We start from the raw sequence: 25033 nt of genomic DNA on the forward strand, positions 1-25033 counted from the left end.
TTCTCCTTTTGCCAGTACCATGCTGTTTTTTTTTTTTAATTAAATTCAGTTTTATTGAAATACATTCACACACCATACAATCATCCATGATATACAATCCACTGTCCACAGTATGATAACATAGTTATGCATTCATCACCACAATCCATCTCTGAACATTTTCCTTACATCAGAAAGAACCAGAACAAGAATAAAAAATAAAAGTGAAAAAAGAACACCCAAATCATCCCCCCCATCCCACCCCATTTGTCCTTTAGTTTTTATCCCCATTTTTCTACTCATCCATACACTAGATAAAGGGGGTGTGATCCACAAGGTCCTCACAATCACACTGTCACCCCTTGTAATCTACATTATTCTATAATTGTCTTCAGGAGTCCAGACTGCTGGGTTGGAGTTTGGTAGTTTCAGGTATTTACTTCTAGCTATTCCAATACATTAAAACCTAAGAGGTGTTATCTATATAGTGCATAAGAATGTCCACCAGAGTGACCTCTCGACTCCATTTGAAATCTCTCAGCCACTGAAACTATTTCGTCTCATTTTGCATCCCCCTTTTAGTACCATGCTGTTTTGATTACTGTGGTTTTATATTACATTTTAAAATCAAAAAGTGTGAATCCTCCAACTTTGTTCTTCTTTTTCCAAGATGGTTTTGGCTATTTGGGACACTTTACCCTTCCATATGAATTTTTTTATTGTTTTTTCCATTTCTGTGAAGAAGTCTTTTGGAATTTTGATAGGTATTGTGTCGAAGCTGTATAGCGCTTTGGGTAGAATTGACATCTTAGCAATGTTTAGTCTTCCAATCCATGAACACAGAATGCCCTTCCACTTATTTAGGCCTTCTTCAATTCCTTTCATCAGTGTTTTCTAGTTTTCTGTGTTTCCTTTATATCCTTGGTTAAATTTATTCCTATGTATTTGATTCTTTTGGTAGCTAGAGCTCCCCTGCATTCTTGATCCCATCCTCTCCTATGTTAGTCATGATACCACACTACCAGTTACCTAACCACTCCATCTCTTTAGCTTAAACATCTCTTTGAGTTGTTTGTCCTTGGTGTAAAACATGCTCACTCTTCCTTGATTCTAAAAGACACACATGTAAGTGCACCTGCACACACGCCCACCACTCTCTTGCCTTCCTTTGAAATTACTGCCATTTCTCTCCTTCCCTTCACTGCCAATCTGCAGAAATAGTCATCAATAGTTCAGGATGATTTCTGTCCCGACCACTCCCCTGAAATTATTCCTGCTAAGGCCACTGGCCTCTTCATTGCCTAACCCAGAAGCCAATTTTCAGAACTTATTCCACGTAGTCTGTTCATGGTAAATCCATGGGATGCTCACTTCTGTTTGAAAATCTCTCAGTCCATTTAACCATCTGATTCTCACTGTCACCTTAGTAATCACTTCAGCTGGTCTTGGACTATAAACACACCTATAAATGATGCGTTCAGTAGAGAAGTTTTGAGCATCTCCTCTAAGCCAGGCATCGAGCTAAGCCTGGGGGAAAATGGTGAGCAAAACCTGCCTGCCCTGGAGTGTGGTGTGTCAGTCGTGTGAGTCGTTAGTCATGCGAGAACACAGTTGCAGGCTGTGATAAGGATCATACAGGAATGCAATGAGAATGCTTAATAGCTACCATATCTAGTTTGCATATTTCCAAAATGTTCCCTGAGAAAGCTATTGTGCTGAGTTTCAAACAAGGAAAAGATTTTAACCAAGGGGAGCAGGTGGAAGAACATTCCGGGTGGAAGAACAGCATGTGCTCTGGAAGGGAACCTGTGGTAGGGGAGAGAGCATGGACCCGGCTTTAGAGGCTGACCTTGCCATGCACTAAGAGTGTGATATTTTTAGAAAATGCTTCACCCTTTGAGCCTTATTTCCCTGGCTTCACACTCAGGATTATATGCACTAATACATGGAATGTACACGGTACATAATAGGTACTCAATAAACATTGCCCCACCCTTGAGTGACTTTTAAGGCAATTTTCCCATCAGTTGCTTATAGGAAACAGGCCTTTCTCAGGGCCTTATACCAGCACCAGCTGGGGAGGCTGGCATGGAGGCGGTTGGCCAAGGGTGTTTATGATTTGGGTTTTGGGAATGTCTGGTCACTGAACCTCTTTTCTGTGATTTGAGGATGGCCTTCTGCCCCGTAGATGTAACTCTCCTTTAAGGCCCTGAAAAGCTGAGTTATCCCTGTTAAGCGAAGGCTGCCCAGAGTGAGTGAATGGGAATGTTGGTTTATTGTGGAACCGAGAGGCACGGCAGATGCCTGATGAAAGGCACCCAGCATCTGAAAAATTTCACCACCGCACCACATTCTCCATGGGCAGCCGCCACTGCCGCCCTTTTATTAATGCCTGCCATGGAGGATTCGTGTCTTTGCCTGTTTGTGGGACTTGGCACCCATCCACTGCCTAATGCGGAAAAGGCTGATGGCAGGATCAGCCCCTTTGAAGCTGTCAGGCTGGTGGTGGTGGTGGCGTGTGGCTGGGGTGTGTCCCCCAGCTGCTGGATGCCCTCACTTTCATAGATTTTATTCCCAGCCACTTAGGAACACACACACCCAGGGACTCCCCTCTCTGCAGGCAGCCATGGCCCTGAAGGGCAGACATGTTTTGGCATTGCTGGGCTGCAAGTGGCAAAGTTTCACAAAGGCACTGCTGGGGGAGAAGTCCCAGGGAAGGTAGCCTATAGGGATGGGCCCCTAGAATGATGAACAAGAGAAATCAAAGCCCCATTTGTGGATGCTCTTCTAGCTCTGTACTTTGGCAGGGGCAAAGAGAGAGGCCGCGGCAGTCCTGCCTCTCTCACTTCTTTTTAGGGGTTGCTTGTGGTGGGAGTGGATGGGGGCAGAGACCCAACATTTATCAAATCCCTGTGAGTTCCAGGCACATTACTAGGTGCTTCATATATGTTTAGTCATTTTCACTTTCCATGAGAACCCTATGAGAGAGATTATACAAAGACAAAAAGCCTTAGAACAGTGAATAACTTGTCTAAGATCACAGAGCCTGGATTTTAACCATTGCGTGCTTTGCCTTTCCTTGGGGGATCCTCCAACTCCCTGATAGTTTGTGCTGTTGGAGCACTCACGGGTAGGTAGCTTTCCTCTGGGTCCAAGATTATTATGGAGGGTCAAGAGAGGCAGGTGCCTGGGAGCAAAATTTAAGGAGGCTCTGGCTCTCAATTGCTGACCTGCCCTCACAGGAGCCCTAGAGTGAGTGCCTCCTTAACTTTTGCACTCTGATTACTTCAGTGCCTTATTTATTCCAGCCCTGCTTTGCCCACCACTTGGTGAACCAGGAGGTTTAAGGCAGGGTCTCATTTCTTTCTGCATTCCCACAGGACCCAGCCCAGGGCTTTGCACACAGCAGACACTCAATAAGGGTTTGCTGAGTCGAATGGGACAGTTTCAAAGCTGGCGTGCATCTGTCTACTGTGGTGGTAGAAATATGAGGAGAGGGGTTCCCCACAGGGAGGTACTGAGACTTTTTGGATAAAGAGACCCTCTCATTTTGGGAAGGTCTTCCCAGGTGTGAGCACCACTGGTCACCAGGCGAGCTGAGCAAGTCCAGATACTGGCATAGGAATGCACTCTGCCCTTTCACAGATGAGGAGGTGGGGTTACCAAGGCAATATCCCTGCACCTCTCTCCTCCTCTGACTCTGTGCTGCCTCAGGCTTGATAGAGAATGTGACTCTCCTGCTTAGGTGAAGGGTTCAATCCTCTTTTGTACTTGAGAGTCTTAAAAGCAGAAGTTATGTGGGGCCAGAAGCAGTGCAGAGGGAAAATGAGATTTTACAGAGAAGATGGAAGGAGCAGAGGCTTTTCCCTGATGCGCCACATGGCTCCACCCTCTGCTGGCAGGGCGCCTCTGATATTTCCCACCTTCGTCTGTACCAGGAACCAGATCTAGGCTTTTAAGATTATGCAGGGATTCTGTACACCACTCTTAAAATTGTTTTATAGAGAGTGGGGCGTTGATGAATTGAATGCCAGTTTCAGAGAAAAGTGATTGTTTTTCTGCCAAGCAGGCATTTTAATCTTCTCTCTTACCAGCCAGCCTCTGAAAGAGTGAAGAGTAATCTGAATTTTAGATTGTAAATATGTTACCAGGATAAAAATTAAAACAAACGAAAAACATGGGACTTGAGAAGCAAATGCTGCAGTTTCTTGGCGATCTAGCTCTCGGCCACTAGAGGGGGCCAGTGCCCAGGCTTCCCCTGTGAGTCCAACATTCAACCTGGCTCTGCCCGTCCGGGCCAAACTGAAAGAAGGAAGAACCTTCCCTTGAAAAGTGCCAACTTCTCAAATGCCTGTTAATCATGATCGTGTTTCCCTTCATGGAGATGGTGTTACATAGTCGAGAAAAGATAGCGCATGTTTCCCAGAAGGAGTATTTCTAAACCAGACTGCTGGTGGTTATATGGCTTCCAGTATCTGGCCCTTTTAAAGGCTGTGCACACAACTCCCCGATGCCTGAGCTTCACGAAAATTTAACTGTGGGCACAGGGATCATAGTCTCCACATATGGTCTGACCAGTGACTTTATCAAGGGAGAAAGTATTTTAGATTCCAGAACATGCTGTACTAGTGGCTTGGGCACTGCTAAAATGTGACTCTGCTAAGAGCAAGTGTGAGAGACTTCTTTTAAATTAGCATCCATGGAAAATCGTAAGCATTGCTACTGTTCAAAGGGGGCTCATTGTGCACTGGTGCCTACAGAACTCCCAAAACCAACCTGTAGGTTTAGGAGGTTGTCAGAGGCTGATGGCCACGTATAGAGTCCTACACTGTGTTATTTTCTATTGTGCAGGTAATGGCATTTGCCTCCCGAGGAATGTTATGAGGATTAAAAAATCAATATTTTCAGTATCTGGAGAGAGTCTAATTTAGGTAAAAATGTAGAGTCCCTTAGTTTTAAAGTGGAGCTATACATAAATAGAAAACATAAATAAGCCAGGAGCAAAATGCAGGCCTCTGAAGAGGGGTTTGCTAGTAATTATCAAACTGAATTGGTAGGTTCCCTGTTGCCTCATAGTTGAATTTCAGTTTTATCCAGGGAGAGAGCAGGTTACAGGGAGGGAAGTTCACAGAAGGCAGGAAGACGTCACCCCACGGCTGAGCAGGGAGCACAGGAAGATAATTGAAGAGCTGTGGTGGAGAGGAGCACGTGGGTTCTGGGTGGCTCCAGACGTCAGAACTAAGAGTAAAGGTGGGAGAGTAGGACGGTTTGGTCCCCTGCAAGAAATAAGTTTCAAAGCAAGTAGATCCCCCATGCTGCTTCAGCTTCATGTCCTCACAGGTCTTCAGGAAGAGGCTGCATGAGGTCTGTCACGGATTTTTTCTTTTTTTTTTTTTCAATATTGGGAGGTTGGACCACATGACTCTATTGAGTTTAAGATGCGATGATTTGGAGACGCCAGCTCTTGCCTCGGGCGCTTTCCCTTTGTCTGGAATTTCGTCTCCCCTCTTCTCTAACCAGGCAAAACTCCATGGACACTTCGTGGCCCAGCTCACGTTTCCTGCTCTGTGAAGCCTTCTGCTCCACCCCCACCCCCAGCCCCTAGAGTTAGTCCTCAGTGTCCATTGCACTGGGTTCCTGCCTATGATGGCCCTTTTATTAGTTGGAGACTGATTTTTAGTATCTGTACACCTCCCTTCCCCCTTATAGGTGGGCCCATCTCCATTAGTCTCTGTGCTTTGCTCAGTGCCTGGAATGAACAGGGGCTCCATGAAGTTCTCTTCCCACTCAGGGGTGGGCTGACATCTTATTTGCGTGTATGTCGGGAGAGGCCGGACAGGGGATACGGTCGGCATCTCTGACCATACGCCCAGTCCCTGCATTCTCCTGCCCCAGTCTCCCCAGATCAAGTTGATGAAATGGATAGGCTAATCCAGAGATGCCTGCAATTGCTGTGCTGAGCTGTCAACCCCACGCAGCCACAGAACCCTGACTATTCTCACCAGTATTGACGCCAGAGTGGACAGTACCCTCAGGAGGTGCCAAACAGCGCTGAACCAGGAAGGATCTGGAGGGAGCTGTGGGAAATCTCCACTGGCCGGCTCAGCAGGCTTGCTCTCCCCATTTTATTAACCTCGCAATAAAGCAACCTCACATTTTGCACAATTGTATCTTTTGGCCCCGTTTATCATGCTGTAGGTACAATGTGGCATAGATATGCCTTTTTACCTTGACTACTACTACTAGTTGTTTCTGTGCAACTCAGGTTAGGAAGGCCAGGGCAAAACTTCAAGGGTTAATGTATAAGTTAATTTCTTAGCAGTCATCTTGCTAGCTGACTACATTTCTGCCCATTCAACAGAGACCCTGTCTCAGTCCCTCCCTTTCTCTGATGCTCTCACTCACTTCTGTGAACTTCTCAGATCCCGTGGAACAAGGAAGGCCATATGACCCCAGTGTGGATTTCTAGTAGTCTTCCACGTGCTGCTGAGTTCTGCCCACATTTGTCTTTGCTCTCAGGAAAGCCCACCTTCAGATTGAAAAACATAGTCTGGGCCAGAAACCCTTCCTGGTGGCAGAGGGGAAACCCAGAGCCTTGAATATCTGGCTTCAGATGGGGCTGTGCTCCCTGGCTTGCCCTTTTGTTCTTGCAGAAGCAGTATGGACAAGTTCCCGATGGTTAAGGCATCTGTATTTCAGAATTGCTCTTGTGTGAGCACTTGCCTCTCTCTGCCGGGGGTGGCCCTTGTGCCAAAGAAATTAGAGGGGAAACCACTTGGATATGCTGTTGCTAGGAAGCATAGAGATGTTTGGTATTTTGATTTTAGCAACATTGGCGGCTTGCCTTTTTAATAACATGAAAGCTATAGGTTGTTCTTACAATATTGAACATGTGCTTTGCTGGAAATGTATCACTAAATCAAAATTCTCCCATCAAATTGTTTTTTCCACCAATTATTAAATTAAAAAAAAAATCCCTAGTTGACAGGAGAGGAGTAAAGGGTGAAGTTCAGTGTGAAAGTGGCAGCAAAAATATTGTAGAAGCAGCTTAGTTCAGAGGTTCCTCTGGTCAGCAGCTCTCATATCCATGTCCCTGGTAGGGAGTAGCCAGAGAATAGCAGTAGATATCAAAGTGTCCAGCTGTCCAACCCTGTGGAGGCTGGGTTGAGAGTATCAGGCCATTCTAGCCACTCTTGATTCACCACATATTTACCAAGCAACATGTTCAAGGGATGTGCTGGAGGTTGGATGAGCAAGACACAGTCATAGTCATTTCCCCCCAAACAGGGAAAGAGGCAACTGTGATTCAAAGGGTCTGTGCAGTAATAAAGGTGTCGGTGGGATAACAACCCAGTTTGGGGGGGGGGGACTTCCTTGGGGTCAGTAAAGGAAGCACCACTGAGGAATTTGAATTGGGTCTTAAAGGATAGGAATCAGATTTTTCCAATGGAAAAGTCAAGAAAGGATATTAAGGCAGGAATAGCAAGGTGGAAGGAAGGAAGTTTGAAGGTTGATGAGACTTTCCCTATGACTGGATAAGAATAGGAGAGAAGAAAGAGGGGTGAGATTAGGAAAGTAGGCTGTACTCTAGATGGTTAGGCGCCTTGAATTTGATGTCAAGACATTTGATCTTTCTCTGGAGGCATCCAGTCAGAGAGCAGCGGTGAGCTATAAATCCCCCTGGGGAGGACAGGAATGGTGACCCAATGTGGATGGAGCTGCATTCCTGGCAGTGCTTCCAATAGAACTTTCTGTGGTGATGGAAATGTTCCATTTCTGCACTGCCCATTATGGTCACCACTAGCCACCTGTGGCTACTGGACACTTAAAATGTGGCTCTTGTGACTGAGGGAACGGAATTCAAAATTTTAACTGTAATTTATTTAAATTTAAATATATCCATGTAGTAGGTTACTGGTTACTGAGCTTTGCAAGAAGCAGTGGCTGTGGCTTGATGGGAAAATAAAGATGGTGAAGGCTCCCCTGCAGGTGAATTGTGAAAAATTGGATTTCAGGCAGGGAGTGGACCACAGATGGATTCTGATACCATTATTGTGCTGGGTGCTATGAGCAAAAGGTTTAAAACATTGCTTATGACTTCAAAGAATCTTACTGAAGCACAACACACATATGTACGACAATTAGAGAAGCAAGGCAGTTGGCGCGTCACGAGCTGCTGCCCAGCATGGTGCCAGCTCACAGTGACCCTGCAGCAGCTCCTGGCATAGTCCTGCATAGCACTGAGCAGCTAGTTAAACCCCACTGAGCCAGAGTCTAGCCTGCCCCTCACGGCTGCCAGGCAGGGTGCCAGGGGCAGAGCAGATAAATCAGAAAACCATTTCTAGGTACATGAATTAAAAGCTCTGTGAAGGCAAGTTGAGAAGACTGTTAGGCTTTGGCATTACATAGAGGCCATCCATTTTTTTGCTTTGTTAATTCTATTAAAGTAGAAACCTGAAGGGTACATGGGTGTTCTTTACATATGGAACTTTCCTGGGAAAGATCAATATAAAACAACATGTGTTTTCCCTTTGGAGCAATGGGCAGTTGTGTTTCCTGACCAATACTCAATATCAAACAGAACAGAACACTCTGGCAGAATAACATCAGGAAAGCTGAGATACCAAAGCCATAAATCTCAGTAACTACTAAAAGTGACTAAATGTTACTACTTATTCTGTAAATGAATATAAATGTGTAGTATTGTGATACTGATTTAGGAAAGGTTGACAAACTTCTATGAGGATAAAAATTCAACTCCACTCGGTCATAAATTAGATTTTCCTGATACTGAGTTATTAAATGTGATAAACACAGATTGGACATTTAAATAACAATAGTCTTTTTTACCCCTCTTCCTGAATTTGAAGAGCATTTGAGGATGCTCTTAATAAACCCCTTTTAACCAGTAGAAGCATGCATAATTATTCCATTATCCATTCCATCTGCTTGGATGTCAAGTTCACAGCATCAATGGACCAATGAGGTAGAAGTGTGAGGACAATACAAAATGAATTTAATCAAAGTGTATCAAGAGGCCTTCAATAAATGAATTGGAAAAATTTTAGCTGGAGAACTGTTTAATAAGTAAGATCTATAAATGGATGCTGTCATTTTCTCCCATTCTCTATTTTCCTAAATTCTGATTTTAATATTGATATTTTCCATGTTATTCTTTTGGCTGTTTTAAAAATAAGCCGTGATGTTTATCTTTTTAGGAAAATGATATGTGCTCATTGTAGAAAATACAGATAAGAAATTAAGAAGATCCACAGCTGCACTGTCCAGAGTTGACCGTTGTGGACGTGTGGGCTTATCCGTTTCCACTTAGTTTTGTTTTCTCTGTGTGGTCACACACTATTGCAACCCAGTTTTTTTAACCTGATTTTTTTCACTTAATCCCTCTTGAACATTGCCACTTATTTTTAAAACGTATTTCCAAATCATCCATTGCATTGGCTGTACAGTATGTTCTTGTAGGGACCTCCTGGACTTAGTGAATTAGGCTGTATTGTAGACAATTTAGGTTACTTCCATTTTTTTATATAGCATTTATATAGCATTATATGAAAATATTTGCATTTGAAGTTTGTCCATGCATTTTACTCTTTCCTTAGGTGTATAATTGCTCACAGCCTTTCTCAGCGCTACTTATCAATCTTGCCAAGTTGCTCTCCGGAAAGATCATCTAATATGGTTACTAAGAACATGGGTTTTGAGATCAGAAAGAACAAGTCGCAGTCCTGGTTTGGATCTCCGGATCTGCCAACAGCCATATGACCTTGGGCAAATTACTTAACATTTCTGCACCACAGTTTCTCTATCTGTTAAATGGAGTGGTAATAATTCCTGCCTCGTATCCCCTCGCTTTGTGGATTAAGTGACACAATCTACATAAAATGCTCAGTGTAGCAAAATGTTCAACATAGCTCAACAAAGGTCTACCTAGGTATTATTTTTAAACTTCTGCCAGAAGAGTACAGAAATATCTGTTTCTCCATTCTCTCACAAATCCTTGGCTCTATTGTGTTAAAAGTCATCAACTTGATAAGTGGGGAAAAAAAGGCATCTTAACGGTTTTAACTTCTGTGACAAAGCACATCTTTCAAGCCTGTAAAATATGTAAAATATTTCAAGTAAAGGGCTGGCTTGAACACTGCATTTCCCTCAAACCTTGCTCCTCATGATGCCAAATAATATAAATCAGCTCGACTCTTCCTTAGACTTAAAGGGTAGGTCCATTGTTGATTATGTCTGTGGGGACAGAGGGGTCTGTGGGTAGAGTGGAATTTATGTATGCAGTGATTATTCAATGTGTGCTCAGAACATTTTCTCCCACTTGTCTCCATAATTTAGTTTAAATTATATAAATAGCTTTATAAGCAACTAGTATAAATCAAGTAAAAGAAAAAGTTTACAAATTAAGCTTGGTTTACTGTCCACACAATTTTACAGAATTGCATTGAATGTCCTTTCAAGTTGAAAGACATAGCTCCTGATATTGACACCAGTTTTTCCCCGCCCATGTAGGAAGTACATTTGCCAGCCCCTTTAGATCCCATTCCAACCATGTCACATCAATGGGAGCTGTGGACAAGGGAAGGGGACCCACACCCCATGGGCCAGGGCCTTGGAAACCCAGGAAAGAGGGTGAGGAGCAAAAGTCTGCTAGAGAGGCAAGTGAAGTAGGAACGGGATTAGAGGTTAGAACCTGGGGAAGCCAAAAAAGTTGCTGTGACATCTGAGCCTGAACGTGACACATAAGGGTGAGCCTGAAATGAGAATTGAAACAACAAAGGAATAAGGTTTATACCCTGACAGTTTAGAGGCCCTTTCAAGGACAGGCTTTATTTGGGCTCTCTTTGGAGGTCCAGAGGCTCTACCCCAATGTAAAGTCACAGCCCTGAGTGTCAGGGCCTGAACATGACTTCACAGAATTTCTGTAATGAAAGTGGAAGAAGGTATTAAGAACTGCAGCCTTACTTATTACAGAGAGAAGAGAGATCAGCTTTTCTGTCCTGGTTAGTGTGCCTTAAATATCACTCATCAAATAATCTCTCAGTTGATAAAACAGAAGAGGCCCTTTATGTTTCAGTTCTGTTTCTCTTTATCCCTATTAGTTCATAATTCCCAAAGACTGTTCTCTGAGGATTGGGCTATAATAACTTTTCTAGTATACTGTGAGTCTGTTGATCCTTAAATATGGTTTTTGCTGTTTAATTCTTGTTAAGAGCAGTCAGTGGGCCAACTTTTACATAGAGCCAGCTGCCCACCCTGTATAATCAGTGTGCATTCATATTACACACCAAGAGAAAATGTTGGCATATTAACATTCGATGACCATGTCATGATTACTTTCGGAGACTACTTGTACTACTTGTAATTTTGAGTGTTATTTTTTTTCCTAACTCTTCTGAATAATCTATTTCAGCCTTGAATTAAATTCTGTAAGGAAGGGTGTTTGCTGAACAGGGTATGAAGAAAATAAGGGTAGTTTAATTTTAATAATCTTTATGGTCTCTTGCATAAATGTTAACTGAAAATTGTTGGGTAGTAAAGTTGCTGGAACATAATGGGAATGGTGATATGGCATGATAAAAAGAACACTAGTTTCAGAGTTAGGAGTTGGAATTTACTTCCCACTTTTGCCACTTACTTTGGACCGGTCTGTTTATTTGTAAAATAACTCCATTTATTAAACAGGGACTATACGATGCTCTGTTTACCTTCCAATGGCGGATGGCATGTGACAAAACTTTGTAAACCGTAATATTATGTACCAACATAAGGACAATGTCTTTGAGGTCAATGTGTTTGAAAATATGTTAGTGTGCATTTAAACCCTTTTCAGTTCTTTTTATGTCCTGGCCCATTATTTCCATATTTAAATTTAAGCTACCAAGACCTTGGTTCAATTCTCTTTCTTTTCATTCTAATTACTGGCCTGCAATGCTTGCTTTATTTGGAATGTGTCACCTCAAATGCTAAAGAATTAGTGTTCCTCAAAAGACTAAGATGCTAAGATATTGTCAGTCTTAAGTGTATGTCTTCAGAGAGCCATGAGATTTTATGCTTTCATCAAGTTGCTTGCTATTGTGGTTACATTGAGGAACCCATTATTCTTATATCAAAGCTATTCACAAATGGCAGCACCTGAAATGGTAGCTACCCTCTTCCATCAGGTATCCCCTAGCCACCCTGTGACTGTTTACATTTAAGTTCATTATAATTAAATAAAAGCTAAAATTCAGTTCCTCAGTCACACTAGCCACATTTCTACTGCTCCCTAACCAAATGTGGATAATGGCTACTGTTCCGGACAGTGGAGATTATAGAACATTTCCGTCATGCAGAAAATTCTATTAAACAGTGCTGTTCTAGAAGAAAGGGGACCTCATATCACATTGTTCAGAGGTGTCCAGTACTTAGGTTTCATGCAGAATTTTTATACCATTTTAAGGTCCTCAGCTAAAATAACCATCTTTAATGTCCAATCAGGGCTCCCCAGACACCCACACAGCCCCTTCTGCAATTCACATCTGGGATGCCTGATGATCTGATATTTTTAAGTGTTCATTTCTCTCTGTTGGGTCCCACAGGTCCTGCGTGACAGACATGTGCGAGTGTCCAGTCCATAAAAACTGTTACTGTGAATCGTTCCTGGCATATACTCGGGCCTGCCAGAGAGAGGGCATCAAAGTCCACTGGGAACCTCAGCAGAACTGTGCAGGTGAGAAGGTCCTGGGGGATCCATCCCTCAGGGGTTCCCTGGTGCTCGAGATGGCAATGGAGCAGACTTGCCGGTGTGAGTGGACGTATCCCCAGTTGGCCAAAGGGAAAATCCACCAGTGACCCAAGTTGATTGCAGTCTGATGTAACACAGGGACTACACACTGGGCAGGGTAGAAAGTACTTAAGAGAAATGCTCTGTGGCAAGCACATTTTAGCAATTATAGGATTTCCACTATTGCAAAATCCTCCCAACCTCAAGCTACCAGCTGGATGTACTTAGCACATGTTCAGCCACAGCTGTGGCTTAGGTTATGCTTGGAGCAAAGAAGATTCAGGACAATTACAGGCATTTAAGGTCTTCAGGATAAAAGTGATAATTTTTGGAGGGAGGGAGATTGTTATACAAATCACAGTGGAATGTTCTTTTCACCCTGAGAGTTATCTATAATTGCTATTGGCTCTTTGACCGCAGAGTTCATTAGCTTATTTGACAGCTGTGAAATGGACTCCTTTGTTCATGCAACAAACATTTATTGGGAAGTGGCTTTGTACTGGGCATTGTGGAGCGTTGGGGGTGCTTTGGTGAATAAAAGAGTTGAGATCCAGGTCATTGTGGTATTGGCAGTCCAGCTGGAGAACCAGACAAAAACAAGTACAATAAGTACTTGGAGGTTATGGTAAGTGCGATGAAGGGGCAAAGAGATAGAAAAGTGGAGATGGGGTGGAAGCCACTGATGGGTTTTGAGCAAAACTCTTCCTGCATTGAAGGGATTATCCTGGCTACTGTATGGAAATAGACTGGAGGGAGACAAGACTAAAAGCAGGGGACCAGGCGGGAGGCTAGTTTTGTGGTCCCAATTAAAAAAAAAAATTGGTGGTGGCTTGGAATAAGATGGTGGCAGTTCACGTGGAGAGAAGGGGGCAGAGTCTAAATCTATTTGGGAATTTTATGATAATATCTATCTATAAATATTAGTTATCATGTGTATGAAATTTCTGGAAGAGTTGCCAAGCCATAGAAGTTGCTCAATCAAGATGACTGAATATTTCTCACGTAGTTTAAGGATTGACAAACTTTTTTTGTAAAGGACCAGATTTGCCTAGATTGAAGAGAATGGGGTTTGCAGCATTCTGTGCAGTTCTTGGAATCTCAGCTCTGATATTAGAAAAGAAGGTAGCCCCTGCCACTGCTTACCATGGAAGGTCTAACTAGGGAGATGCATATGTCTACATATGAAAGATAGGAATGATCGTCTGGTTGGAAGAGGGGTCAAGAAGAACTGCCTTGAGGCTGTGTTCACAGCATAAGGACACTGTTTTCACTTAGACCAGTGGGTCTTAGCCTTGCTGGTCATTGATTCACTCCAAGAGCTTAAAAAGATAAAGAAACCCATGCCCAGGCTCCATGCTCAGATATCCTGCTTCAGTTGGGTTTATGTCTGTTTTAAAAGCTCGCCAGGTGATTCTAACCTGCAGCAAGACTTGAAACCACTGACAGTGTGTGTTTATTTGGGTAGCTTTGGTGAAGTAGGGTAATGGGTATTTTGGGGTTGCTAAAACTTCCTCAAGCCACCCCTTGACACAGTTACTGGTTTGTATCCTTGGAAAAGCACCAAATCGCTTTTATTTCCCTCTGACTTCCTTATTGGATTTGCTCTCACCTCTGCAAAGCCAAATCCAATCTTTATGCCAGAATTCACTTTCCCCAGCAAGAGTGCCTGTCTAAAAATGCTGCCTTCTCACAAGAGTATTGATCTGATAAAAATAGTTTGCATTAATGTGTGGCCGAGGCTGCTGAAAGATGAGCCTAAATGGCTGATCTCTAACTTGGTGGCTGGTGGAATGTGTGTGGGAGATGTTTCTGAGGAGCTGTGTCTTTCCAGCACATCTTGATTACTCCTAGCTCCCTTTCTCTATTTTGAGTCCTCCTTCCCTGAAATCTACCAGAAAACAAAGTAAATGGAGTCAAGCCCCCATCTGCCATCCCAGTGTGATGCAGTGCTCAACAGAACTGCCTCAATCTTCTTAGCTGTGGTGACACTGTGTTTAGAATTGTATTAGACAGAATATATGAACCCTCCTTTCCTGGCCCAGAGCTTCACTTAGCCCAGTGTCAGTGCACATATTGCATTTGAAGAGTGTACACCTCAGCCCAGCCTTCTAATTTCAGGGATGAGACTGAGTCTCTGGCGCTAAAATTGCTTTTCTAATGGAAAAGGAATATGACTCCTGAAAGGTTCCATTTGCCAGTTGAAATTAGTAGAGCCATCTGAGTAAAGTATAAATTCATCAATGTGCAGACAGAGGGAGAGGAACCTTGTACACACACACACACACACACACACACACATTACAGATTTCCACAGATTGACGATTGGTATGTGAGGAAACAAATTTAGACATATGCAGCATCTCAGTAGATTACTTTCAGATCCACCTAGAATATTAAATATTAATTTTAAAATATATTCTTTTCTTGTTTTTAGCCCCCAGAATCTTGGCTCATGGCGACACTTAAGGCCACTTAAAACTGGAAATAGAAATTGTCCAGAGTAGAAAGCTTGGATGATGAACAAATAAGAAGCCAGCCAGGCAAGAAACTTGATATGAACAAGTGTCATTTAAAAGGCTAGCCTGGATTTTAACTCTAGCATGACTATCGGTACACAATATGTGTCCTCTAACTGTGGCAAAAATGAATACTGGAATTATAGTTTCACCTGGTGAACCACTAATTAGAATATGCTAAGGGCTAGAGTGAAAGTATATAAAGTTTAATAATAACGGTTTATAGTAGCATTTACTATTTTCTAAGCACATCCTTTGCTCCAAGGACTACACTAGCATCTTTATCTTACTTAATCCCCATAATAATCTATATGGTAACATTATATTACACATCTTTTACTGATAAGGACACTGAGGCTTAGAAGAGTTAAACAGTTTGCTGAACATCATAGAGCTAGAAGGCGAGGAAGCTGGGAATCCAACCCAGGTCAATTTGCATCCTAGTCCTTGTTCTTAATCATTATGAGAACACAGACTAGCAAAAGCATTGTAGAAAAATATAAATATATGTATGAATGCATGTTTATGTATTTATATACAGCATCGACTAATTCATCCAAATATTTGTTATCTAGATCTTTATTAACCATAGCGACTTTCCAATTGTTCCTTATCGTTAGTAGTTGTTGCTTGGTACGTTCTGACACTAAATTTGTTATGACCTTGTTTCCTGGATCTTACATTGCCATCCATTGCAGATTTTCTGCCACTCTCCCATAGCTGACACTAATTGTCAGTACACATTCAGATGATACATCTTGGAAGTGAATATCTGGGATATTCCAGGGGGATGTGCCTTTCTTCCTGCAGCTCATCAGAAGGTCTTGCTGGGTTATTTGAGCAGGTCCCTTCTCCACAAACCCCAGGTAATATTAGCCCCTAGGCTGCAGCAATCTGCCCTAATTACACACACTCAGCTTTTCCTTGGCAGGCTGGATGCTTCTCATGAAAGTTTAGGAGATAAAGTTTGATACTATCACCTTCATTTCCTGTCCCTCAGTACCCAACTGGGGGACATGGAGAACACTGAGTTCCAGTGGGCACAGAGCCATGCCTCTTGATAAAACCAGCACATAGCTCATATATGCTTTACCAGGTGCTGCCTGAATGCCACTTTGAGAATAAATACATTGCAAATCCTAGTCATTTTGATAGTTTCCTATTTTTTTTTTAAATTTAACTAAAGGAATTCTTTTTAAATGCATGTTTGTAACTCAAATGCCATTCAAGTTTTTAAAAAATTATCTTTTGCCTTTTTTAAGTTTGGAAAAAAAAAATTGGATTCACAGAAGGATGAACCAGGCTTTAGCCACTATCATCTTTCTAAGATCATTTAATAGGTATATGATATTGAAAGCGAATCTGATTACGACACACACACACCCCAGCTTAAAGCCCTTCCAAGGCTCCCCTTTTCCAAGACTTACAGGGTCCTTTGAGGTCTCTGGCCCATCCCTACTTCTCTGGCTTTATTACCTATATGCTCTCTCCTAATTCCATGCTCTCACCCAGTAAACCAAAGATAGTTTCTTCCCTGATTAATCCATGGTACCTTGCGTTCCCGTGCCCCTTCCTTTCCCCTTTCTGATCTCTCTGCCTGAGAAGTTCCTCCTTCCATTGGCAACTTTCTACTCACCTTTTAAAACTCAAATGGAATTTGTCTCTGAAGTCTTCCTTGATGCCCAATTCCCCACCAACATTGAGCTGATGACTCTCTTTTACTCTTCCGCTGTACCTTGCTCTCACTGTCTCATATGATACATCTCACGTTTTATTAAAAATCTGTTTACACATTAGCTTTGCCTATTTCGTTATAAACCCAGGCTCCTGTGACTGGCGATCAGAGATGATATATGATTGAAATTTGAATCCCCAGGCCTAACAGAATGTCCAGCACAGAGTAGACACTCAGTAGATGTTTACTGATTTAATTTGAATTGAACTGAAAATGGTATCTGTAAGATGAAGGAGAAAACTAGAGAGTAATTTTGTTTTCTTGTAGTTCTTCATTTTCTCCATTCTACTGTCTACCCGTAGGCAGTGAAGGAAGTACAATTGTTCAATAGTCAAAAGGTAAGCTGTCATAGAACAGTAGGAATTTAAATGGTAGCTATGTAAGAATTGTGAGGTCAGAGAGAGGAGAAGCAGGGGAGAGTTAGTGTCTATTAAGAGAGATAGGAAGACGAAAGAACATACTAGAAGGGTCCTTTGTAAGATTTGAAGGGGAGCAAAGTATCTGGAGGGTAAGGTGAGTTGAAAGAGGCGTTATGGAAGCAGCAGAGTGGAAAATGAGCTCCAGGCCAGCAAATAGAATCTGCATTGGAAATTGGGGTGATGGATTAAATGTCATTAAGATTAAATCAGCATCCTACAGGATTTTATTGAGCTGCTCCTCTATGCTTGGCTCTGTGCCAGAACTCTGGGTCATGGAAGATAAGGAGGCTTCCCTTAGAAGTCCAGGTCTCAGTGGTTCACCTCTCTTGATCTGGGGGTGCATATCAGGGTGACTCTGGGAGATTCTTAAAGCTTCATCTACCAGGGCTCCACTGCAGACCTAGGTCAAAAATCTTTGGGGATGAGGGTGAGGAAAATATATAAAAGATCCTCAGGGTGCTCTTATGAACATATCCATATCGGTACTGTAATTGGAGGATTAAAATATAACTAAATAACTTAACATGAAAAGTGCTATGGGCTGCAGAAGAGGGAAGGGCATCCTGAGGACATCCAGGAAGCTATTTGAAGTAGGGGACATTTGAGTTAAGGCTTGGGAAATCTCCATATTTGGAAGAGAATCAGAGCAAGGATGGGTGAAAATGAGGAGAGGGTGGTAGGGGCTGGTGAGTTGAGGATGCTCGTGCAGATGGTCTTGATCCATCAATAAAAGAAGCTCAATGCTCATATCTGAGACTAGGGAAGAGGTCCAGTGGGATTTAAGGTAGAAGGTGACGGGAAACAGTAGGCGCTTCCATTGTTCACCTGCTTCCACTTTGGAATTGCTGGCTGCCTTCTCATTTCCAAAAATCTAATGAGTCTCCGAAGTGACTAATGCACAGATGTGAGGGTTTTTTATGGGATCTGTTCTGAATCCTGACTATACATTTGAATCACCTGGGGCCAAGGGAATATTTTAAAAAAATTACTGATGTCCTGGTCCTAACCTGAGAAATTCTAATTTAATTGGTCTAGGGCAGTGACCAGGCATCAGGAACCTCCCAAGGTGATCCTGATTTGCATCTTTGAACACTATTAGTCTACAGAAACATAACAACACATGGAGACAATTGTTCTGTGAACATGATATTCATCTAGGATGTTTCCAAATCATTAGTCATGTATTCCATTAGTCATTAAAATAGAAAGAAAAGAACTGTAAGGTGGAGGTGAAAAGTCAAAAGATTATTGGAGAAGCATAAATTGAGAGATTAAAAGGGGAGAATTATGTTCATCCACCCACCCACTCATCCATGCCGCCATCCATCCAGTCACCCAACACTCCTGAGTATCTGTCCCATGTTAAGCACTGTGCTACACGCTGAAAATAAAGAAAATCGACAGCCTTTACCTCTAGTATCCTAGATTTTAGTTGAAGAGAGAGAGAAAGAAAGAGAGACGAAAACTGATGATTAGAGGTTTTATGGTGGTAAATGCAGTGATGCAGGTAGGCAACATATGCTCTGAGAATCCAGTCAAGGGATATCCTATCCAGACAGAGGAGTGGGAGAAAAGTTTAAGACTGAGGAGGGGAACTGAGTCTCAAAGAAGCTGTGTGAATTAGGGGACAAATGGCAGATTGGTGAATGGTGGTGACATTTACCAAGCAAGATAACAGCAGTGAGATCAAGGTGGACGGCAGGCATTGGCTATGGGAGATTCCTCATGGCCTGAGGAATGGAAATTCAATTATGAAAAGCAGAAACAACTTAATAAAATTACAATGCGAAGGTAACTTTTGGGAGAATAGCCTTAAAGAGTAGTAGTAAATTTTTTACTTGTCCCTCTATCAGTCAGGGTTCAGGTAGAAAACAAGTGGCACCCTCAAATGGACTAATTTGAGATAAGTTCAATAGATGGATGACATAGGGTGTGCACAGGGTGTAGGGAAATAGAAAAGAATAGTGTAGTGTTCCAGGCCCATAACAGACTGGCTGGTGTTACCCCTGGGCCTGAAGATGCAAGGGCGAGATTGGTTATTAGACCCGAGGACAGAGAGCCTTGTGGAGAGGGCAACCCCACAGGAACTGTGGCCTCTGCTTGAGAATGTAGTGCCCCACAGTGGCCACACAAGGAGAAGGCTAGGGGAATAAATACATGGACCTCCCTCTCTTCCCACCCTCCAGTCTGCTGGTGTTCACCCTTCCCAAGGGTACCCAATGGTACCCTCCACTGAGCTGAGGCTCCTGGTGCACAGAGCAGGGTCAGGAGAATAGAGAATGGATCTGGAGGGGCAAATGGAAAATATGCAACCCCCTTTCCGTTGTGGTTACATCTGTTTTGTAACTCATTCATTTATTCAACAAATACTGAGTGCTTGCTTCCATACCTAATGCCTTCCATACCTAACTCCAGAAAATGTGGTAGGTGCTGGAAATGCAGTGGTAGATCAGACAAAAACTCTGCACTCAGGGAGCTTACATTCTAGGGGGGAAGACAGATGGTGAGCTAGTATAATGTCAGATGTGTAAAGAGTAAAAAATAAGGAAAACAGGTAGAGAGCATGAGGGTGTTATTTTAGATAGTAAGTTCCTTTGAGAAGACACCTCACAAAGGTGAGAGCTCAGCATAGGAATCAGTATGACTACATTTGATGTTTTCAGTATAATTGGCTGGTAATTACCTATCAAATACCGCATCCCTCTGTTGGTATACCAGATGGCCATGACATTCATCTCTTCCCCCAAAGTACCTAAACAGTGGCTTTATTCAGAACAAGTGGTTAGCATTTGTTTAGTTAACAGTTGGGGCAGAGATAAATATACCAATGCTTAAAATGGAAATAGAATCCATGTTGAAAAATGTTAATTATAGAGCCAAGTGTTATAAAGTTGATCCAATTCAGTTTCTCAAAATTTTATGTTCATGCAGTTCAGTTTACTAATCATAAGTAAGAGCTTGCGAGAGGTAATTGAGTTCTCTGGATTGGGCACCTCTTTTCTCATTTTTTTACCTAATGTCATGAATATTTGAAGAGCTGGTTCTATGTTTCTGTTTTCCGATTGCATTGGTCTTTGCCAGATATTACTCTGCAAACTGCATAGACAACACTAGAGGCATTTCAGTTGATGATGATCTTCCATTGCTATTACTTTTGTTTGGAAACTTCAAATGCAAGTGGGACTGTTATTGGTGCCCTTGGAGAGTTCCTTTCTCAATTTCTACGTGTCCCTGTTCCTGTTCATGAGAATGAGAGGCAGCTCCATTGATTGCCACTGGAAAGAACTCAAATGGAAAATCTATGAGTCAGAAAACTTCCAGAATGCTTGCATTATTTTCCTGACAAATCTGTTCATGAATGTTCAGGAACTCTCAGAATATCATCAAAATCATTTTAGCTCTGAGTTAACAAAGATAGTAAGTTGCATATAACTTGGCTAACTTCTCATTTTTGTATTCTCTGACTCAGCGAGTCAGTTTCTCCCCATTCGTACATCTGATTTTTCTCTTTTGGACTCTACCCCACTCTTGCTCATAACTTGCCTCAAATTGATTAATCCAGCACACAATTTGGTTAAAATATGTCAAACATTTCCCATATCCTTGGTAGGATTTGTGTGTTGTGTATATGTAATTCTATATATTTGAATATTGATGTGGTTACACAAAATATGCCTATTCATCACAGCTCAATACCTGGAAGGACTATTTGGAGTTAATTTTTCATATTGTTCTCAATAACTAAATAATCTTATAGATTTTCTTGGAGGCTTACTAATTTATAGTTTGTCTTATCTGAGAATAAAACACTTTTGACGTTCAATGGCCCAGCAGGTGGATTTTGATGCCATGTTGATTATAGGTGCAAGTGATCCCCAGTGTTTGAGGAATGTTCTGTGTTTGCTATTCTTTTGTTAAAATGTAAAAATGAACCTGTGCTTGGGAAAAGGTCTGTGAAGCAACATGAGCCTGCAGGAATGGTGCTTGGCTGAGAGTAATTAATGTGGCCGTCTGTCCCTGTCACATCTTTGTGCCTTCCTCTTTTTCAGCCACCCAGTGTAAGCATGGCGCTGTGTACGATAACTGTGGCCCAGGATGCGTCAAGACCTGTGACAACTGGAATGAGATCGGTCCCTGCAATAAGCCATGCGTCGCCGGTTGCCACTGTCCAGCAAACCTGGTCCTTCACAAGGGAAGGTGCATCAAGCCGGTCCTTTGTCCTCAGCGGTGACCTTTCTTCCAGTTCTTAAGACTTGGACACCTGGTGTCCTTGACACTGAAGTGGAACAGCCAGTGAAGAACTGCAGTATTCATGTGCTAATTCTGCCAAGTACACACACCCACACACAGAGTATATATATGTACATATATAGATATATAGATGTATACAAAAAGCATTTCATCATTTATATGAACTCCAGGTGGATAATTGTATGTATATTTTTTGCTATAAAACATGTATTATTTCTAAGATCCTGATCTGTAAGCCATTGGATAAACTGTATAAATAAACCAGGCATTTTTAATTTAATAAGGTGTCATGCAGACATATTGGATGGCTTTAACATCGCACACATTTGTCATTTTTAAGGAAGTTTTCTAAGAGCCATAAATTGCCTGCCTACATTAGTTTGAGCTTTGAGTCAGGATTTGCAGTTGAGTGGGAAATGTGTTTCTCTGGAGGAGGGCAAATTTACATGGGGGCGTTTCATATTTCCAAAGAAAGGAACATATGCCTCAGAGAGATGTCTGTTGATTGGTGACAAGCCTTAATGGTGCATGTCAAGTGAGAGATAGGCTGTTGGACTTTATTGGGTCATGGTCCGATGTTATTTCCAAAACTGGTTGGCTAATTGCCAAGAAATATGTATTTGTCACTAGGGCATAACCAAAGAATCAAATAATTTCTTGACGTCTTTACATATTCCTTGAGTTCCCTAATTATATATGTGTGTATGATGGATGTGGTCACTTATATGTCACCCATAGAGATTAATGGGTATCTGGATGACATGTTAACTTCCTTGAACTCCAGCAGATATTTGGAGAAACTGTTGCACAACATTTGAGGAAATCTCTCCTTGGAATCTCAAGAGCAATTTAGGATGAGTTGAGGAAAGCCACCTACATTTTGTGGCTATTCCAAGTATAAAATGAAAGTCCTTGGCCATTTCTAGAATATTCTAAGTGCAGCACTATTTTGCAATTCCTGATAGGTTATAATTATTAGAAAGAAAGCTTTTAATGAATGGTTGATTTACCATCAGTCCAAAGAACAGTCCACACATTGTCTATAATTCACTGATAGGTTACTACTGGTCACCATGTGAATTTCCTGACTCTTGTTTTTCATTGGATAAGTGAAAACGTCAGCAAAAGCAAAACTGGCTGATGTCCAAAAAAATAAGATGTCTTGCAATGTAGTAAATAAAGGGTTTAAGATTTTAAATGATGCATTTTCTTTTTCAAGATGTTCTGTGATATACTTCATATATAAGCTGTATCAACTACATGTTAATCAGATGATGGATATGTTATTTTTTTAAGTTTTATTTAGATATAATTTATATGCCCTATCATACTTTATTGTTATAAAGATTATTAATAGCGTCAAACCCCAAAATATTTTGACAGTAAACATATTGCCACTGCTTATCCAAGACATTTGTGTTCCTTTTATACATATATGTGACAACTAAAGGATTAATTTGAATTTCTTATTGGAGCATCTCTAGTTGTTTGCATAAGCTGAATAGAGGCAGAGTGTAATGGTGCCAGGCAGTGCACTGGACATTTGGTTGGGTCATTGGACTTGGTCCTAATTGCTCAAGCATCTGGGGTCCAAAGTGCCCAGGTTATTGCTTCAGTGCTGAACTTGGAAAGAGGTCTCTGATGTAGGAGGAGTCTTGGGTTCCAGGTCTGGTGTATGGTCTTGTCCACGTTGCTTATTCATTTGGGGCCACACTTGTGCTTTATATGTGACCCAAGGAGGCTATGTGTGTAGTGGGAAGGGTTGAGAATCAAGAGAGCTAGACATCAGCCACTGCCTGCTACGTGACTTTGGGCAACAATCTGAGGCATTTTTGGCTTTCAAACACTTTCACATTTATAATCTCATTTATTCCTCCCACTGTTCTTAAAGGAGGGGCAGGGCAAATCCACTGGCATCTCCTCATTAGTTTCTTGTTCTGTAAATGAACAGATTCCTTTAGGTTAGCTTTAAATCCCTTCCAGTTCACTCTGGGTTTTCCGCTACGAAAGAAGGACCTGTTTTAATGATGCAGAAGGGAAAATTGTAAATGGTTATTTACTGTTTGTGATTCACCCAAGGACTGACCGATTTCACCCAAGAAGGTCAGACAGCCCGTTTCCCAGCACTTTGAATCATGGCCGGCTACAGCAGGTGAAGATGGGGGCTCTTCTGCATGAACCAATTCCCCTGCTTTGGGTGGCTGGACTACAAGTTTGTATAACAAACCTTATCCAGGGTTTGGTTTAATATCTGCACATTTTTTGCAGTCCTAACACTAGAGGAAAGAGAAGGTAGAGAGGGAAGAGGGTTATTTAGGTTTAACCAAGCCAAACAGGTTGCTGTCTGATAGAGGAGGGTGGGGAAATCGGTAGAACATCCTGCACATTCTGTCTTTGACCATGAGCTTTAGCTGAGTGGTGAGTTTGTCAAATGATTGGTCATAGTGGAGATTTACCAAGTGCTTCAATTACAGTGACCCTGCCTTACTCACGTGGGATACTTTCAACGGATTCGCAAAGCCAAACCTGTGCAAAGTTAAACCACTTGAAATGAAAATGTTCTGCTTCTTCCTTTAATGAACATAACCCAGTTAGCCATTATTGTTGGCTTCATGGTATGTACAGAATTAAAAGATGGGTTAATATTGCATCTATCTGCATCCCTACTGTGACTATGCTATCTGCTATGAATATCAAATTTAATGAAATCCCTTTGATGAAAAAACAGCCCAATTATGATTCCAATTGCACATAGTTTCTGCTTAGGAAAAGTTGTTTTTCCTTCCCCATAGGAATGTTTTAAAGTCCTGACCTAAATGTTTTGAAGGAGAAACAAAAATGAATCTTTTACAGTGACAGCCATTTTTGTTAGAACTGTGGCACATTGAGCCTCACCAATCATTTGGTACAAAGGCCTCACTCCCCACTAGCTCATTGAGGATTTCCTGAAGAGGACACCTCCAAGTGGGAAAGAGAAGGACTTGTGTGTTGGCTCCTTCCATTTTGACTGGAAAAGGATTTCTTTTTATGAAATGTTTCAGACCATGAACACCTCACCCTAATTAAAAAAAAATAACCTGGTAGGTAGTCAATACATTTTTGTTGGTTAAATAAATAAAACCTGATAAACCCCAAGTTTCATGATTACAACAGCTCTATGCAGAATTTCTTCTTGTTGATTTTCTGTTCCTTTGCCTCTCTTTGTCACTCACATTCATCTGGATCTGACAAATCTCTAGGAAGCGGGCTGGAAAGCTCCTCCTGTGGGAGAAAGAGACTGCCTTAGGGGACAGGCACCAAGATATTTTAATTAGCTCTCTTCTCCAAACATAACCCTCAGGAGCAAGCA

The 25033-nt window shown here is 41.9% G+C and overlaps 1 protein-coding gene across 6 annotated transcripts in view; it reads left to right on the forward strand.

Annotated features, from left to right (window-relative positions):
- Positions 1-23090, forward strand: part of BMPER (BMP binding endothelial regulator) — a 232659-nt gene extending 209569 nt beyond the window's left edge. For all 6 annotated transcript variants that reach the window (XM_037837058.1, XM_037837052.1, XM_037837053.1 and 3 more), the window contains 2 exons: positions 12579-12709; positions 21483-23090. In XM_037837058.1, coding sequence (XP_037692986.1) covers positions 12579-12709; positions 21483-21664 — 313 coding nt within the window. In that variant the 3' untranslated portion in view covers positions 21665-23090. The remainder of the gene's footprint in view (positions 1-12578; positions 12710-21482) is intronic.
- The last annotated feature ends 1943 nt before the right edge of the window (positions 23091-25033 follow it).

The sequence above is a fragment of the Choloepus didactylus genome, chromosome 5 (assembly GCF_015220235.1).
Source record: "Choloepus didactylus isolate mChoDid1 chromosome 5, mChoDid1.pri, whole genome shotgun sequence".
Classification (NCBI taxonomy): domain Eukaryota; kingdom Metazoa; phylum Chordata; class Mammalia; order Pilosa; family Megalonychidae; genus Choloepus; species Choloepus didactylus.